The sequence below is a fragment of the Conger conger genome, chromosome 7 (assembly GCF_963514075.1).
Source record: "Conger conger chromosome 7, fConCon1.1, whole genome shotgun sequence".
Taxonomy (NCBI): Eukaryota; Metazoa; Chordata; class Actinopteri; order Anguilliformes; family Congridae; genus Conger; species Conger conger.
In genome coordinates, this window is record NC_083766.1 from 6430497 (window position 1) to 6449501 (window position 19005).

Genomic DNA, 19005 nt, shown 5'->3' on the forward strand with positions numbered 1-19005 from the left:
CAAAGAATGTGACCTCTTTTTATGTAATTGCATATAGTACTATAAAAACATGGTAGTTTTATTCTCCATGCTTAAGAGGGTAAATAATCCCTGGAACATGGATTAGGCAAATAACATGGAAGGCAAATAAGAAAAAATTACAGTTTGTTAAAGTTCTGTGATTGCAATTGTGCTTGGAACAAATTGTGCTATACACTGAAGACAATTGAGTTTGACATCGAAAGATGTACATGAGATGACAGATCTGAATTTCAGCTTTTATTTCCTGGTATTTTTATCTAGATTTGTTTAACAACTTAGAACATATCACCTTTTGTATCAGACCACCCAATTTTTAGGCAAAAGTATTGGAACATGTGACTGACAGGTGTTTATTTTAGACTGTTAGTTTGATTGATTAAACAATAAATAGTTTGGAATGTCTACTCTTGGTTTTAGCCTTGGGGTTTCCTTGTGAATACTGAATTTGTGTTAGAAAAGATAAACCAACATAAAGACCAGAGAGCTGTCTTTGGGAGAACAGCAAGCCATTTTGAAGCTTAGAAAAGATGGGAAATTAAGCCATTGCACAAGCATTGGGAGATAGCTTGTACAACAACTTTGAAAAAGAAAAAGAAAGAAACCACTGGTGTACTGAGCAACAGACATCGAATGGGTCAACCAAGGAACCCCCAAAAAAACAGTCAATGACATCACAGACACCTTCACCGCTGCCCTATGGAGATTATCTCTATCAACCGTTCGAAGAAGACTTCGAGAGCAGCAATACAGAGGCTAAACAACAAGATGCAAAAGCCTGAAAAAGCATCACAATGCAACAGAAGAATGCAACAGTTTGGTGATGTCAATGGGACACAGGCTTGATGCAGTAATTGCTACCAAATATTAAGTGTCATTTACTTAAATACTATCTGTCCCAATACTTTTGCTCACCTAAGAATTGGGTGGTCTGATAACAAAAGTGCTATGTCTGAAGTGGTTTAACACATCTAGCTGTAAATACTTTTGGAGGGGACTGTGAATGGTAAATGGCTGGCATTTATATATAGCGCCTTTAATCCAAACCACTGTACAATTGATGCTTCTCATTCACCAATTAATTCATGCAAGGCACCAACCAGCATGTCAGGAGCATTGAGGGTTTAGGTGTCTTGCTTGAGGATACTTCGACACACCCAGGGCAAAAATCGAACCAGCAACCCTCCGACTGCCAGAAAACTGCTCTCACCACCTGAGCCAATGTCACCCCAATGTCGACTGTAATTTGTCATTATTCAATTTCCATCAATGTCGACGATGACTCCAAACTAATTTGGCCATGGCCATGTGGCTGTCCAGGCCAATGCATGATCCACACGGCTTAAGGGGCAGGGGTATACAGCACAGGGAATGTGGGAGCCCTACCCCCTTCTCTGTGGAAAGTTTCTCCCTGTGGCCCACTCCTGAAGGTGAGTGATTTCCTGGTGGCAGGCGGAACTCCACGTATGGCGATCAGCATCCAGGGACTCCAGTGCACACTTAGCACACAATTAGCGCACGCTGTAGGGATTCTGGTGAGGGGGGGACGAGGAGAGCTCCGGGATGTGTTGGGTAGTAGTTTTGGTGGTGGCTTGAAGGTGCCGAACATTAAAGTACAGACCCTCCAGTCTGTACTGTATCTGTACCCCATCTGTGGGACCCAGGAATTTGTGAGAGAGAAGGGTGACAGTGAAGAGGAACATAAAAATAGTTGGGGCTAAAACGCACCCTTGCTTGAGCCCCCTCAGCCACACTGAAAAATGGGGATTGTTGGCCACCGGTGCTCACACAGGCCTGCATCCCGTCATTACATTACATTATTGGCATTTGGCAGACGCTCTTATCCAGAGCGACGTACAGTTGATTAGACTAAGCAGGAGACAATCCTCCCCTGGAGCAATGCAGGGTTAAGGGCCTTGTTCAAGGGCCCAACGGCTGTGCGGATCTTATTGTGGCTACACCAGGATTCGAACCACCGACCTTGCGTGTCCCAGTCATTTAGCTTAACCACTACGCTACAGGCCGCCCCATCACGTGGGTCATGGAGCTGACACAGGATCACAGGATGTCCCTGAACTTTGCTGGAATCCCCAGCTTCCTGAGTACTTCCCACAGCTGTTCCCAGTTTACTGTGTCAAAGGCCTTAGACAGATCAATGAACGCTAGGTACAGGTCTTTGCAGTGTTCTCTGCATTTTTCCTGTACCTGTCTAGCAACAAAGACTGTCCTGTGGTGCTGCGATCACGCCTAAAGCTACACTGGGACTGTGGCAGGATGTCTTCTGTTACAAGAGTTGTTAGGCGGAGTAGCATGATCTATGCTAGTGTGAAAAAAGCGTGACAGTGCTCCTTTAACAAGGGAAAGGAATGGATGGCAGAGAACTGGGACAACAGGCACGAATACCAGGCAGAATACAGAGAACACATAGCAAAGGGAAAGAATAATGGGGTTGTTGCATGATGCATATTTTTAGCTACACTATATTCTACACACCTGTTAGATCTGTTCTCATTAGCAAGGTGACACGAAAAGAATGCACTTCCACGTGACACGTCTCGGCCAATCAGAATGCCGTATTTGCCCAAGGTGGTTGGTTAGTTTTCAGTGCTGTGGTATAACATTGATAATATGTGTAGCCTACATGGTCTATTACATGCATTTTACAAATAATATAAACATGAATTTAAAATAAAGTAGTGCGAGCTGTGAATATGTTCCAACACATTTAATTGTGCAATAATAACATAATTTCCTTAAAAAAACCAAACATCTGAAAAATGCCAAGGCCAGCAGAAGTGTACAACATTGTCCCACTATAAATGTTCACCCCACATCTGCATCCCACTGGAAATAACTGGTCTCACCACTTTGCCATATGTAGCAGCATATAGTAAGGGTAAGAGCAAGGAAACATTAAAATTGTTCAAGTCACTCCTGTGTTGTTTTGTTAAACAAAAAAGATAAACAATTGTACATTATTATAATAAAACATGATCCTTAAACCAGACTGTAAGGTTCTCTGATTGAATATTACTATTTAATTTTTTTTTATCAGCCATTTTATTTTTCACTTATCATAAATTACATTAACTCAGCAGATGCTCTTACCCAGAGAGATTTGTAGAAATATGAACATAAACATTACTCTCAGTGCATAAGCATTTTACATCGAACCAACTGTAAACATATAACTGTGCAATAGGTACTCACATAGTTTTATACCCAGGTAATATCATCCAGCGATACACCAAACATTTATAACTAAACATGATGCCATGTAGGCTACAAATGGAAAAAGTCATTAAATAAACATCATAATTTGTAAACATTTCCTTTCATATACTATAGAGTTTTTCTTTTGGAGATATGCAGCATAAAAAAAACACAGAAGGCCCAGAAACAGTTCCCAAGATCTCCACCATTATGGTTAAGGAAATTAACTCCCAAGGAATCACAGTTCAGAAGGGGGATTGCCACGACTGTTGTGCCTTAGCCATAGCTCTCTTGAGTTGCTCGTAGGAGACAAACATCACAATGTTCCAGGAGCCTAGTCTTAGGAAGGATGGCATGAACCTGGAGCAGAGAAAGAAAACTTTATGGAATCATAGCAAACAATGTTGAAAAGTATTGTGGGAATGAAAATTAAAACAAGATAGAGAGAAATTATTGAAATGGGAAATTCCAGTAAGGACACACACAGGTATGGACTTTGATGTTGGTTTATTCTGAAAGCCCTTCTCTGGCACCTTTGGACACTGGTACACATACCCTTTGTAGAAGGCAGTGGGTCCCTCCTGGGTTAGCATGGTGATTGTACAGTTCACAGCATTGCTGTACTGGCCGGGAGCAGAGTTCATGAAACGAGTCTTTACCACATCAACTGGTGACGCCACAACGGTGGTGCAGAAACCAGCACCAAAAGCGGCAGTAAAGTGGCAGGGCAGGTTGTCTGTAAAACATGCATTCATACAATAGCATAAGTGCACGTCCAAACTCCTGTTCCCGATGATGATATATTTCAGTGGCCGGCCTATATATTTCCAGTATGCGTCTCACCTGTCATGAGGTCATATTTCAGAATTAGTTCCTTGATGATGTCGTAGGTCACCAACTCTGCGCAGTTCACAATTGCATTGCGTGTTATATTAGGCATACAACCTATAAAGTGAGATAAACATTAAAGTAACTCATTTGTCTTGTGTACCCAGAAAGAAAATTATATAAAGTATACACTCACTTTATTAGGTAGACCTATAAACCAGCATATTAATGCAAATATTTATGTGGCATATTTATGTGATTAAGTACTTTACTGTTTCTGAGGGGTTTCCTACCTTTCCAAAGTCCTCTGATGCCCTCCTCCCTGGCGATTGTCCTGTAGGCATCCATGGTGCCATTGTACCTCTTTGTCCCATCTGCCAGTCGCACCTGGGCCTGGAAACGTACTTTGACCACATCTGTTGGCTGAGCGAATGCCACAGCCATCGCCCCTGTTGTGCAGCCCGCCATCAGCCGACTGACAATACTGACATCTGGGGGGGGAAATCTTTTATTTGAGTGGTTACACTTACTACTCTTGATTCTGCTAACCACTGTACTAAGGAAAGAACTAAACTGAGACATTCTGCCGCTAAACATTTAAAGATATAATTCAACAGCACTTAAACCCTTAATACTCATTTATCCATAGTCAGGATCACTATAGAAATTTACATTCAGTGAGCACTTTATTAGTTATGTATTGAACTTATTTTTAAGCCTATGCACTTAGAGTTATGATGCGTTGTGTGTTCAGAGATGCATACCACAGTGGTAATGTGTGGTTATTTGCGTTACTGTAATTTTCCTGTCAGCTTTGACCAGTCTGGCCTTTCACCTCTGACGTCTCTCATTAACAAGGCGTTTCTGTCTGCAGAACTGCTGCTCCCTGGATTGTTTTTGGTTTTTTGGCACCATTCTTTGCAAACTCTAGAGACTGGTGTGCGTGAAAATCCCAGTAGATCAGCAGTTTCTGAGATACTCATACCACCAACAATCATTCCACGGTCAAAGTCACTTAGATCAAGTTTTCTTCCCTATTCTGATGGTTGATGTGAACATGAACTGAAGCTCCTGACGCATATCTACAAGATTGTATACATTAAACTGCTGCCATACAATTAGCTGATTAGATAATCACATGAATAAGTAGGTGTAATAAAGTAAAAATGTTCCTAATGAAGTGCTCAGTGAGTGTATATTGTATATAGAGCACAGAAGGGCAGACTCACTCTCTGATCCTCGGGTGTAGAATTGCTTCATGGAGTCGTAGAGCCCAATACGGACGGAAGCGAAGCTCATCTGTCTCTGAAGCCCTGCCACCAGCCCATTGTACGGACTCCTGGGCCCCTCGGTACGCACCATGGTGGTGATGGTGCCAAAGACACCACGGTACCTCACTCCTTTGGCCCTGTCCACTGCCTTTGACTCACCTTGTATCTGTGAAAGGCAGAGATGAAATATCAGCTTTGAGTATAAACCATTGATATTCACTGTCTCTCCGGCAAAAGAAAAGACAGTGTCATCTATCTTTTCAGAAAAATATTGTTTTTAAATGCTTAAAGTCAATTAATTCATTTGAAACAAATAAGACATAGAGGAAGAGGTCCGTAATTATGGTGGAGATGCATGATAGAGTGGCAATGAGAAGGTGGAGCTATTGGCAGGCATTCAACCTCACCTGCAGCCTGACTTTGGCAGTGTCTAATGGAAATGTTACAAGGTCAGCAATACATGCTGCAGTTCCAGCTCCAAAGAACTTTATGGTGACAGTTGGTGCCAGTTCTGTGGGCTTGATTCCAACCATGCTAGCATCTGAAGAGCTTTGATTGTAGTGGTCCTGGTTTGATCTTCTCAAATTAAAAAAGACAACTACAGTGTAGTTCCGTCAAGATCTGAAGAGAAGAGACAGAGACCGTGTACTGTAAATCACACTCAATCAGAGCATACAGTATACCCACAAATGTGTTATTGTACATTTGCATTTAAGTTCTACAGTTTCTCTCTGAGCACTTTATTTCTGTTGATAAAATCAGGGATAAGTATAAGTCTCTTCAATATTATAAGACATAGTGGGCCTGTTTTGCAGACACAGATTAATCCTAGTCCATGACTATTTCTCCATACAGTTTAGTCCAGGATAAGATTAGCTTTGTTCAGGCCTATTTCTGCACTGTAGTAGGTGGAATTGAATATACCATTATATGTCTCACACAGCAATACTTTAAAAGTAAAAATAATAATACAAATCATGTATATTAAAAATGTAATTACAATATAATATTTATAATTAGCCAGTAGGACTCAGTGGAAGGTATTTGCCTAAAATCCTGCTCTTGAACACCATTAAGGGTACAATAGGTAATTTCGGACTAACGGTCAAGAGAGGAATTTCAGCAACAAACACCCTCAAACCACAACATGCACGGTTTACAGTGACAAACGCGACAGAGCCTGCCGTCTTTTCAGTGTTTTAGTTAGAAAATGTTCGCCGAACAGGTGACTTTAGTGTGCTGCACTACACTATTTATATGTTTTGTCTTTTTGAAGATTTTACTTTAGCTAACCAACTATATTATGAGCAAGCAACCTATTTAGCTATGGAACTAGCTGGCTATATAAAGATATGATGGTGTACCACAAACGATGCAACTGATGCACATGATTCAACTCGTAAAGAGATAAAAGGAACATGTAGCTGCCCAAATTGCAGATCACTGAAACTATATACTATTGCTTATTATCCAAGCAAATAATACACCTCTAGTTATAAAACGATACCAGCTCGTTATCGGTAGCAACAAGCAAATTAGCTATTAATTAGCTTGCCGAATTTACAAATATCCACCTGAGACAGTGTGTGCAACAATGCTGGCAACACTCCCTACTATGTTCGTTTTGCCGGATATTCGTAAATTCGTCGAGCTAACTATGGCTAATTTGCTTGTTGTCTGATATGTAGTCTTCTCTTGGATAATAAGCAATAGTATAGAGTTTCAGTGATAGCTTGTCTGGAGTGCAATTTGGGCAGCTACACACAAACAATCAGAATAAGCCCCCACGCCATTAGCTGTGGCAACTATTTTACCAACTAATAACCAATGAGCTTGAATTATTCTAGAGCTGTGCAATGTTTTGGTACAGAGTGACGGCCATGAACTGTGAGCCCTTTTCAACGATAGGAAGGGATTTACAAAGGTCTTGTAACAATGTTTTATCACACAAATATCACCTATTGTCCCTTTAAACTCTATCACTGTGAATATAGTAATGCATAGATTTTTATGAATTTATACATTTCTCATGCGTACATATTCACAATCAAATGTTTAATTTCCAGAGGCAATTTCTAGGAATGAAGCCATGCTATTGAATATGCAAAAAAGTATTATTATTTGAAAAAAGTTATTTCATAAATATGAACACATCTGTTAAAATGGTTGTTAAATAAAACTGACAGCTTTGTTAATTTACCTGATAAAAGTATGTTTGGTAATCCATTTTTTTTTAATTCAAAAAGCAAAGCCGAAAAAGAATCCAGTTCTGTCCTGTGTTAGTTTCAAGGTGTGTTTTACTCCGTGCAAAACATTGACCCCCTTGCAATTTATAGACACCACATCTGACGTGCTGCAGAGGGCATGCCAAGATGTGTGTAATGTTTTTCTCTTGTTTACTGAAGGGTGGTGTTTGTATATGCATAGCTGTTTATTGATATAGTATGTGCATAATGCAAGCCAAATGAGGAAACAACTGCCATGCCACACATTTGAACAGATTATTATTGTTATTATGATTATTAGCCAAACATTTGAGATATAACGGCAAATTATAAACCTAATTTATTTTGATCGGAGTCCATGTGTGTGTACAGTGGATTCCATTGTCCTGTATGAAGGGTTTAGCGAGGGTTAACATACAACTGTAATTATATTTGTACTTGTGGCAGCAAGCTAAGCAGCATATGTGTGAACGATACAGCTAAAAATAATAACAGCGCAATGCAGAATTAGTATCAGGATACACTGCATAAACACCGTATCATGTCTGAAGTACCAGGAGGCATCCAATGACCACCACAGGACAGAATGTTCATCCATACCAGCATCGGGGCTTGCCCTAAACTTTCAGTTTCTATGGTTCAGCACAAGAAAAGGATATAATTATGGAAATATTATTTGTATTCTCTCTTGTGAAGGCAAGGAGGTTTCTTGTGAATGAATTTTGTGCAATGAACTGTGTAACTGTTATATAAGTGTTTCATATAACAGATCCAGAACACCACTGCTCATCTGGTATTCAATGTCCCCAGACATTCACATGTCACCGCCCTGCTCAGCAACCTCTACCGGCTGCCTGTTAAAAGTAAAAATATTGAAATATACCGTATAGACAATGATCACAGAGGTATTGTTGGGAGAGACCTCTTTTTAATTTCTATCACAATTCAGTCCCACTCAGACCATAACACAAGAAATCAAATTCAGTACTGACTACAGTTTACTTTTCCCTACTGGTGGTACTGCAGTGTTTGTCATGCCATGTCAAATGGTCTTTTAAACCATGTTTTGTTTTGTGAGTTAGATTTTTTCAGAATGGAAAGTGCAGACAAAGTTGCGTAATGTTTGAGCTGTAGCTAACACCATTCATTCTAGCCAATCCATACATGGAGTGGAAGGGGGTGTGCTGGGATCTGCCTTGCAATCAATCAATCATAGGTTCCTGAATTCCCTGCATCTGACTCTCCTTTTGGAAGTCCAGGATATTGCTGCCTGTTTTTTTGTTTTTTTTCAGGGTGACGCACATTGTAACAGAATGAAATACTGGCATGGCCTGACTGTCATGCTTGCAAAATATTCTTGTGATCTGCTCGGACTCATGATCTCTAACTGCCCAAGCTGTGTGGGCATGGCTGTTTACCACCTCACCTCATTTTGTTCCTGAAATGGCTTATGATAATTATTATCATCAAATTAAGATTGAAATTGCTCATTGACCCCCCTCATTCACTGACTGACATGTTCATTGTTTTAGGGTGCTGAATTTGTGGCAAAATTATTTCACTAAACCACATTCTAGGCTTCCTAAAAAGTACCACCCGGGGCTGCCTCATCTATGTCCGTTTGGAGCTGGTTTTCTGAATGCCTCGTGTGAAATCTGATTTTCTGGTAAGCAACTTCATCCCCGTTTTGAAACTGAATCCCAGCACTGCCACCTGTCATAGACCTGCAACTAAGAAGATCATTGGCTGGTATTCATTGTACCTCTGAAAGGTTATCTATGTATGCTAACCTCGTGGATATAAGCACATGAAGCAAGGCCCCTTTTTCCTATTGACTAAGTTCATCTTACAAAGACTGAGCTAGAAAACCCTGAAACAACCAAAACTAGTGCTCTAGTTTTAGTATTTAACAAATGCTCTTAACAAATGCCAAGAATGACAAACATGGTGGAATACAATTGAACAATAAAAAAATACATATATTGTGCATGGTGTCTGGGAAATTAGTATCCATAATTAACCTTAATCAGTTCAATATACAGTGTGGTACAGTGGTAAAATGTATGTTCCTCTGGCTTTCTACTCCAGCACACTGGATATGAAATTAAACAATGAATATGAGGTTAAAGTGCAGACTATCCCTTTTTATTTGTGGATATTTACATCTATAATGTGTGCAGGAATGACATTCTCATTTTAGGGGAACAAAAGCTATATGACAGTTGACTTTTTAGCTGTTATGATTAGTCAGGTGCACACTTTTTTTAAATGATAATCCAAGTTGGCCTGTTGCCAGCAAACGTTTTTTAATGTTTTTAATGTTTATGTAAATACTGCCATCATCCAAGTCTCTGGGGTGTGGTTCTAGTTCTTAAATTGGAAGTAAAGGCTTAATTTCAAATCAAGTGTGTTGCAGTAGAGAGCCAAAAGAACAGAAATTGTACCACTGTCCATATACTTATGGATGGCACTGTATGCCTTGGCTTTCTTCAATGACAGGAAATAACACTTTGTGCCATCTCAGAGCCCTGTGATTTACCTATGTAAGCTGACTGTGACAAAAAGAACTGTGGTCTCTCTCAAACATTCAGTTCAAGAGAGACCACAACCTGTGACAGGAAATCTAGCACAAAAACAACACTCGTAAACAAGACAGTAGGTAATAAGAAACTTTTGGTTGAAAGCAGTGGCTCTTCAAGTTCACAATACATGATATTCATCCCTGCTAATACCCCTCCCCATCTGGATCTCTCCATTTCCCTTGGGGATACCACACTTACACCATCACCCAGTGCAAGGAACGTCGGCGTGGTGATGGACAGCAGGAACTCTGATAGCTCCAGGGGGCCTGTTCCACAAATAGTCCATGAGCCAGAGCCTCACATTTTGGCCATCAGGTCCACTTGGAGGGACTTTTTGGATGGTCTATGTCCCTAGTATTAGAAAAGGGTTCATAGCATCACGGCAATGGTAGCTTTTTATGTGCTTATCACTGTTTTTTTCATCCCTCCATTGTTTTCATGTTTACTGTAGCATGTTCACTGTTAATAAAAATCACAAAGTGAGAGTAATACTCTGATGATCCACCAGAGGGCAGCAGTGTGATGGAAATAACAGATGGACAAAATTTGCTTCATCGCTGCATACAACCAGGGGGCCCGTTCCACAAAGCGGGATTGCTGAGTTAACTGGATACCCGCACAAAGTAAAACCCAGAACAGCTCTTTTTACTTCAGTACATGTTCCAGATATGGGTGTGGTCCAGGTTTTACTCAGTGCAGGTTTTACTGGCTAACTCCATAATCCTGCTTTTAGTTAGTATGATGTAATTGCAGCAATGGTAGCTGCCTATGTACTATCACTCTTTTTTCATCCCACCATCATTATGTTTTTCGTGTTTTTTCCCCCTCAGTTTTCAATGAAAACAGTTAAACTAAGCAGAATATGATGAAGTCGTACATGCATGAAAAGCTAACAATCTCATCTAACCAACAGTGCTGTACCCCAAAGTTAATAGGACCTACACTTTAGGATATAATAAGGCAATTTTGGAATGCCAATAGATAAGGCATAATAACTGTTTACAGCTACAGTACCAACAGTAGTGTAAGTCGAAAGAACACAAAATAAGTTTTATAATGATGTGTCATATGTATATCAACAAAAATAAACGAGGGAAATTGTAAATTGAGGCTTCAGAATTTTCATGGAATTCTTGGGGACCTGCATTGGAATCTTATGTACTTGGATTCTAATGAATGAGATGCACATTATACACTCAGTGAGCACTTTATTAGGTACACCTATACACCAGCAGCCTGTTGCACCAGTATAACGTAAGTTTGATTGCAAGATAGGGTGTAAAGTCCACAATAAATGTTACGTTGTAACAAGTTAGTTTCAAACTAGAGTTGTGTCTTTGTTCGGTTGAACAACTCATACTTATGCTATGCTTATTCGGTTGCTCCACTGATACTTATGCGGTTTTTTCATTTTTCTCCATTCATACACACACCGATGGCGATTAATTCACCCATGCATACACAGACTCACACACCGACGGCGACTGGCCGCCACGCAGGGCGCCGACCAGCTCGTCAGGAGCATTTGGGGGTTGGGTGTCTTGCTCAGGGACGCTTCGACGCAGCCCGGGCAGGGGATCGAGCCGGCAGCCCCCCGACTGCTCTTACTGCCTGAGCCATGTCGCCCCCCTTATGCAAGCAAAGTTGACCGTAAAGCAACACATACAGTGACGTTTCTATGTTCAGACCAATCACGCACTTTTACAAAACAATTCACGCCTCGTGCCCTTCTAGCGTCATGCGTCAAGTAATCTCAACGGCTGCCTGCAGTTATCGCAACAAATTCTATCCCCCTTACAAAACTTATCCCCTCCGGGGTCACGTTTCCGGTTCCGTCTCTGCAATGACGTCAATCATATTTGTTTACTGCTGTATGTAATAGGCTCTGCATCGGCAAGCTAGCGATGCTTTTGTGAATATGTAGTGCTTCATATGTAATCTATCGATTATTTATATACATTGAACCACGATATAGGCTACATCTCGCTAGCTAGATAGAAAGATCCCCAGCTAGCCAGGAATAAAAAACAGCTATGGCTTATCTTCCTAGTTAGTGAGCAATCTATCCGTCTGGCTGTCTCGCTAGCTAGATATTTCTTATTTTGCTAGCTAGGGAGCTAACTTAAATATATCTACCTTTGTCATGCTAATCTACTTCTCTACATATATTTATTGCCGAATGGTTTGCTGTCCGTTTCACTAATTAGTTAGCGGTACTGAATCGTCCACCGAGAGATGAGCACTAACTATCTCTATCGCTATCTTAATCTGTGGAGAAATTGGCAATTTATATGTAATTTACATACACCGGACTAAATAAACGCTTTTTGACAGAGTAATGACTAAGCTTATGCCGTTCATAAAAAGACACGCTAGCCAGTTGACGCTACCGTACGCATCAGGGGAACGTATATTATAGATCGCATCATAGCAACCAACAGATAAAGCTTGGCAACCACGCTGTTGACTTGACGCTAACTCATGACGTTAATTTACGCACGAGGGGAACGTAACCGGAAACCGAAACGTGACCCCGGAGGGGATAGATTTTGTAAGGAGGATAGAATTTGTCGTGACACAGTCCGTATAGATTAAATCAGTGTGACGTCACAACAGCTTCCGGGTGGATAACTGCTCTGGCTCTGCTACCTACTGCCATTGAAAATTATGAATTGGAGGCAGTTTAATTTATATGATTTATACGATGTGGTCTAGCTAGCTAACATTAGCTAGCCACCATCATTTACATGAATAATCAGTGCAAACTGACTAGCTAGTGTTATTGAAACCCGTATTACCGTACCGTTAGCTATATAACTAGTTTTACAACAGGCAAGGTCGGATTTAACATTTCGTGTTTCTAATGTTTCTAGTGTTTCTCTATATGGCTGCCGATGAGCGCCTGGTGTTTATTAGCTAACGTTAGCTGCCAACAACGTTTGTGAAGGACATGAGCAATACAAAGTTATGGTTTTGTTTATCCTCCCACGTTTCTGGCACTTTGAAACGTATTTCGGGCGTCTCTGTGTTGGCGCTATATAATTAGCCAACAATGTGACAGGAACTCGGTGCATAAAAGCATGAGCTATTGTATTGGTGCGTCCCAATAGCCGAAAAGTGAACAACTCCTTTATTCCACTACCACCCTTCTCCACTCCGTGCCCCGGAAACCGTTCTTTGTGGCCTCCTCCCTTCACTGTTCCATTTTCGAAGTGTACGAACAAAACAGCTTCGACTCCACCCTTTGTTTTGTGTTTTTGTGGCTCATATCCGACAAACATATTCTACCATTAACATAATGTTAATGTTACAAATTAAATAACAGTTTCCAAAAGCAATGAAAAGCCTAGAAGCAAGACTAGATGGTAAATGGCTGGCATTTATATAGCACCTTTATCCATGTATCCAAAGCGCTGTACAATTGATGCTTCTCATTCGCCCATTCATACACATACACTCAGGCATGTCATGTTTCATGCTTGTCATGTCATGTTTCATGTTTAGTTATTGTCTTAGTTATTTTACTGTCATGTCACGTATTATGTTAGTTCTTGTTACGATGTATTTTCTAGCCTTGTCACGTTATATAGTTTATTCATGTCACAGTTCTTTTCTTGTTTCGTCATAGTTTAAGTTTGATTCATGTTATGTTTTCACGTTTATTGTTTAGCATACACTTTTTCGTGTCTTTCCGCAAACCTTGCGTTCATGCTTTCTCTCTCTTTCTCCCTCCCCGGGGCGACATGGCTCAGGCAGTCGCCGTCTGGCAGTTGGAGGGTTGCCGGTTTGATCCCCCACCCGGCCTGTGTCGAAGTGTCCCTGAGCAAGACACCTAACCCCCAAATGCTCCTGACAAACTTTGTTGTACGTCGCTCTGGATAAGAGCATCTGCCAAATGCCAATAATGTAACAACCTGGTCAGGGCCTTGCATGGCAGCCAATTGCCGTCCACCGTGGAGGTGGAGTGTGTGTATGAATGGGTGAATGGAGAAGCATCAATTGTACCGCGCTATATAAATGCCTGCCATTTACCTTTCTGTTGCTCACGCTTCCCTAATTGTTTCATTTTCCTGTGTCTACTGACTAATCATGATCACTTAGATTAAATGCAAGATCTTTGAGGGGAAAATGCTGATTAATAGTTAATAGTTAAGGAGAAAACTCAAAATACTTAAGATGTCCCAAATTACCTAATGTACAAAATGATCTGAATTCCCCCTACAGAAATGGAATCAGCGTCCGTGTTAACATATATGCAGCTTTTCCATTGTACAAAATTAAAATCTATGTAAAACTATCCTGAATGTTAACGCTGTGAACGATATTTCTTGGCTACAATGCTATTGCGTTGTTGACATACAGCAAAGTACCCCCTCCAAATTCTCCCCCAGAACTAGGCCTACATTTGTTTCCACAGCCAAACTGAATGAATATGAATCCTTTGTAGATAAATAAGTCATAATAGCCAGTGCATATACAATGTTTATTATTATACACTCAGTGACCACTTTGTTAGGTAGATGCAACTTTTTTATCAGCTAATCATGTGGCTGCAACTAAATGCATAAACGCATGCAGACGTGGTCAAGAAGTTTAGCTGTTTTTCAGACCAAAATGGGCAAGAAACGTGATCTAAGTTACTTTGACAATGGAATAATTGTTGGTGTCAGACTAGGTTGTTTGAGTATCTCCTGGGATTTTCACGGACAACAGAGTTTGCAGAGAATGATGCAAAAAAACTAAAAATATACAGTGGGCAAGAAGTTCTGTGGTCAGAAACTCATTGTTAATGAGAGAGGTCAAAGGAGAAGAGCCAGAATGGTCAAAGGTGACAGTAACACAAATAACCACGCATTGGTGGTATGCAGAAGAGCATCTCAAACACAACACGTGAACCCTCTAAGTGAACAGCAGCAGAAGACTTAATAAGTCTAAAAAAATAAGTCAAATAAATACCTAATAAAGTGCTCAGTGTATTAGGTCCTTGACCTTGCCAGACTGCGCACCACTTGAAAACCAGTGACATATCATATCTTATTTCAGGTTTGTTTTATTTTTTCTTGCGACTCTCAAAGAGAGCTTGAAAATTGCAATTCTTGAAAACCATGCATACATTTTGCTACTTTTTGGTAGTTAGCCGAACATCTGAAAATCCAGAAAGAGCAGTGAGAACACGCCCCACTGGAGTGTAATTCTTCACAAACATGCCTATAAGAAACGTTATCATCAGGAAAGTTACATCAGGCCATATTTCATTCTATTAACAGAGATGATGTTTCAGGAAGTGAAAGTAAAATTGCAGAATGCAACAAGAATATCGCAGTTCAAATAGGTTCAGAATCTATTCGATTGAAATTCGCTTGCTATGTAGCCTAATTCACCTTATGAACAAGCTGGTGCTTTTCTGTTGTCTGATTCAAACCAGTGTGTTGTGGGTCTCAACGTATTTGTGCTTGTTTATTTCTCAGCGTCAAAGTGGCTTCATTGACTGTCATCGGCTGTCATTGACTGTTTACCTATGTAAGCTGACTGTGACAAAAAGAGCTGTGGTCTCTCTCAAACATTCAGTTCAAGAGAGACCACAACCTGTGACAGGAAATCTAGCACAAAAACAACACTCGTAAACAAGACAGTAGGTAATAAGAAACTTTTGGTTGAAAGCAGTGGCTCTTCAAGTTCACAATACATGATATTCATCCCTGCTAATACCCCTCCCCATCTGGATCTCTCCATTTCCCTTGGGGATACCACACTTACACCATCACCCAGTGCAAGGAACCTCGGCGTGGTGATGGACAGCAGACTGTCCCTCTCCGAGAACATTGCGGCGGTGACCCAGTCATGCAGGTTCTTCCTATACAACATACGGAGAATCCGCCCCTTTCTCACCCCCTACTCGACCCAGCTCCTGGTCCAAGCGATGGTTCTGTCCCACCTGGACTACTGCAATTCCCTCTTGGCTGGCCTCCCAGCGTCCGCTATCAGACCCCTCCAACTGATCCAGAATGCAGCAGCTCGTCTGGTCTTCAACCTTCCCAAATACTCACACGTCACCCCCCTGCTTACTTCCCTCCACTGGCTGCCTGTCATGGCTCCCATCAAATTCAAAACATTGGTGCTAGCCTTCCAAGCAGTTAAGGGGTCTTCCCTAGCTTACCTACAAAAAATCATTAAACCCTACACCCCTGCCAGACCTCTTCGTTCAGCCTCCACTGGCCGCTTGGCACCTCCCCCTCTCCGAACCTTCACCTCACACTCACGACTACTGTCTGTTCTGGCTCCATGGTGGTGGAACGAACTCCCCATTGATGTCAGAACTGTAGAATCTCTCCCCACCTTCAAGCGCAAACTGAAGAAGCACCTCTTCAAGCAAATGGGATGATTTGCTTTTATTTAAATTCCATTGTGTATAGAGTGCTTATACCTGGAAAATTAGTAATAATCAAAGGACAAAAAAAAGAAGAAGAATACAGACACTTCAGTGGTACTGAATGAGGAGACATCTGTCTGTTGGTTCCTGCTGACTAGAACCGATGAGTATCAGCCACTGAACAGTTCAGTGGTATCAGCGATTCCTCTGATGCCATCATTCCATCACACCACCCATTTCGGGCCCTGCAATAGTGTGCTACTGACTCTGTTACTGCATCTTTTCCTGGCCCAAGACACAACACTGCCATGGACTTTATATCCAATTCTGTGCACAAACATCGGAACCCATGGTTCGTAAACAGGTTTAAGATATGTGTTCTAAGCTTCATTACAACATATACAACTTTGATTTTACATTGCTACACAGGTCTCCATAGTGGACAGTGGGACAGATATAATTCTGCTGTGGACCTCATTACAATACATTACATATTATTACATTAATGGCATCTTATCCAGAGCGATTTACAGTTGATTAGACTAAGCAGGAGACAATCTGCTGGGTTGTAATGCAGGGTTAAGGGCCTTGCTCAAGGGCCCGATGGTTGTTATTGTGGCAACACAGAGGATCGAACCACCGACCTCCCAGTCATGTACCTTAACCACTACGCTACAGGCCACCCTTACAATACCAGGTATTGATTTGTTAGCTTGACATGTGCCCGTGAAGACATAATTAAATTATTATGGATTTGTTTGCTGTAATTATGGAATAATGGTATAGTGTGTCATTGAGAGTGATAATCTCTCATGCTGGATTTTTTGGACTTTTGATATTCTCAGATTTTCTGTGTAAGCATCTGATTTTTTGCCATAGATACTCTAAAATATCACGATGATACAGTGTGTATATTATCTTTGCAGGCATTCCAGAAACATTAATTTATCGGTACATTGTTTGTTAAATGATTAAGTTAACATCTACGTATATAACAGGATATATGGAACTCTCCAAATAACTTTGAAGCAGTTTTGGTATTTTAAAATTTTGAGCAAGCAATATACTTGCTGTCAATAGATGTTCAGAGCTATTACCAGACCGGTGGAATGAGAGGCATGGCTGGCTAAAAACCCTTGTCCTGTGGAATACCTAATAATTGATAAACTAAACATTGATAAACTAACTAGGAACTCTGATAACTCCAGGGGGCCTGTTCCACAAATAGTCCATGAGCCAGAGCCTCACATTTTGGCCATCAGGTCCACTTGGAGGGACTTTTTGGATGGTCTATGTCCCTAGTATTAGAAAAGGGTTGATAGCATCACGGCAATGGTAGCTTTTTATGTGCTTATCACTGTTTTTTTCATCCCTCCATTGTTTTCATGTTTACTGTAGCATGTTCACTGTTAATAAAAATCACAAAGTGAGAGTAATACTCTGATGATCCACCAGAGGGCAGCAGTGTGATGGAAATAACAGATGGACAAAATTTGCTTCATCGCTGCATACAACCAGGGGGCCCGTTCCACAAAGCGGGATTGCTGAGTTAACTGGATACCCGCACAAAGTAAAACCCAGAACAGCTCTTTTTACTTCAGTACATGTTCCAGATATGGGTGTGGTCCAGGTTTTACTCAGTGCAGGTTTTACTGGCTAACTCCATAATCCTGCTTTTAGTTAGTATGATGTAATTGCAGCAATGGTAGCTGCCTATGTACTATCACTCTTTTTTCATCCCACCATCATTATTAGTTTTTCGTGTTTTTTCCCCCTCAGTTTTCAATGAAAACAGTTAAACTAAGCAGAATATGATGAAGTCGTACATGCATGAAAAGCTTACAATCTCATCTAACCAACAGTGCTGTACCCCAAAGTTAATAGGACCTACACTTTAGGATATAATAAGGCAATTTTGGAATGCCAATAGATAAGGCATAATAACTGTTTACAGCTACACTACCAACAGTAGTGTAAGTCGAAAGAACACAAAATAAGTTTTATAATGATGTGTCATATGTATATCAACAAAAATAAACGAGGGAAATTGTAAATTGAGGCTTCAGAATTTTCATGGAATTCTTGGGGACCTGCATTGGAATCTTATGTACTTGGATTCTAATGAATGAGATGCACATTATACACTCAGTGAGCACTTTATTAGGTACACCTATACACCAGCAGCCTGTTGCACCAGTATAACGTAAGTTTGATTGCAAGATAGGGTGTAAAGTCCACAATAAATGTTACGTTGTAACAAGTTAGTTTCAAACTAGAGTTGTGTCTTTGTTCGGTTGCACAACTCATACTTATGCTATGCTTATTCGGTTGCTCCACTGATACTTATGCGGTTTTTTCATTTTTCTCCATTCATACACACACCGATGGCGATTAATTCACCCATGCATACACAGACTCACACACCGACGGCGACTGGCCGCCACGCAGGGCGCCGACCAGCTCGTCAGGAGCATTTGGGGGTTGGGTGTCTTGCTCAG

At 40.8% G+C, this 19005-nt stretch overlaps 1 protein-coding gene across 2 annotated transcripts; it reads right to left on the reverse strand.

The window, feature by feature from the left end:
• Positions 1-2796: 2796 nt before the first annotated feature.
• On the reverse strand, positions 2797-7631 carry LOC133132761 (mitochondrial uncoupling protein 2-like). 2 transcript variants are annotated; one of them, XM_061248459.1, is made up of 7 exons: positions 7531-7631; positions 5738-5951; positions 5289-5496; positions 4353-4550; positions 4075-4131; positions 3787-3967; positions 2797-3591 (listed from the first exon to the last, which is right to left on the reverse strand). In XM_061248459.1, exons 2-7 carry the CDS (start codon positions 5861-5863, stop codon positions 3477-3479), a joined length of 885 nt encoding a protein of 294 aa, XP_061104443.1. In that variant the 5' UTR covers positions 5864-5951; positions 7531-7631; the 3' UTR covers positions 2797-3476. The 2 variants fall into 2 exon arrangements, with proteins under 2 accessions (XP_061104443.1, XP_061104442.1); XM_061248458.1 differs by having other exon boundaries at positions 4075-4176.
• Positions 7632-19005: the final 11374 nt, after the last annotated feature.

What these genes read in the sequence shown, in the direction of transcription:
- LOC133132761 (XM_061248458.1), bottom strand. Translation starts at nt 5,863, where the DNA reads ATGGTTGGAATCAAGCCCACAGAACTGGCACCAACTGTCACCATAAAG. An exon ending in CATCAGAGGACTTTGGAAAG is followed by an intron (nt 4,177 to 4,352) that starts GTAGGAAACCCC and finishes CTCACTTTATAG; the next exon opens with GTTGTATGCCTAATATAACA. An exon ending in CCCACTGCCTTCTACAAAGG is followed by an intron (nt 3,592 to 3,786) that starts GTATGTGTACCA and finishes TCTCTGCTCCAG; the next exon opens with GTTCATGCCATCCTTCCTAA.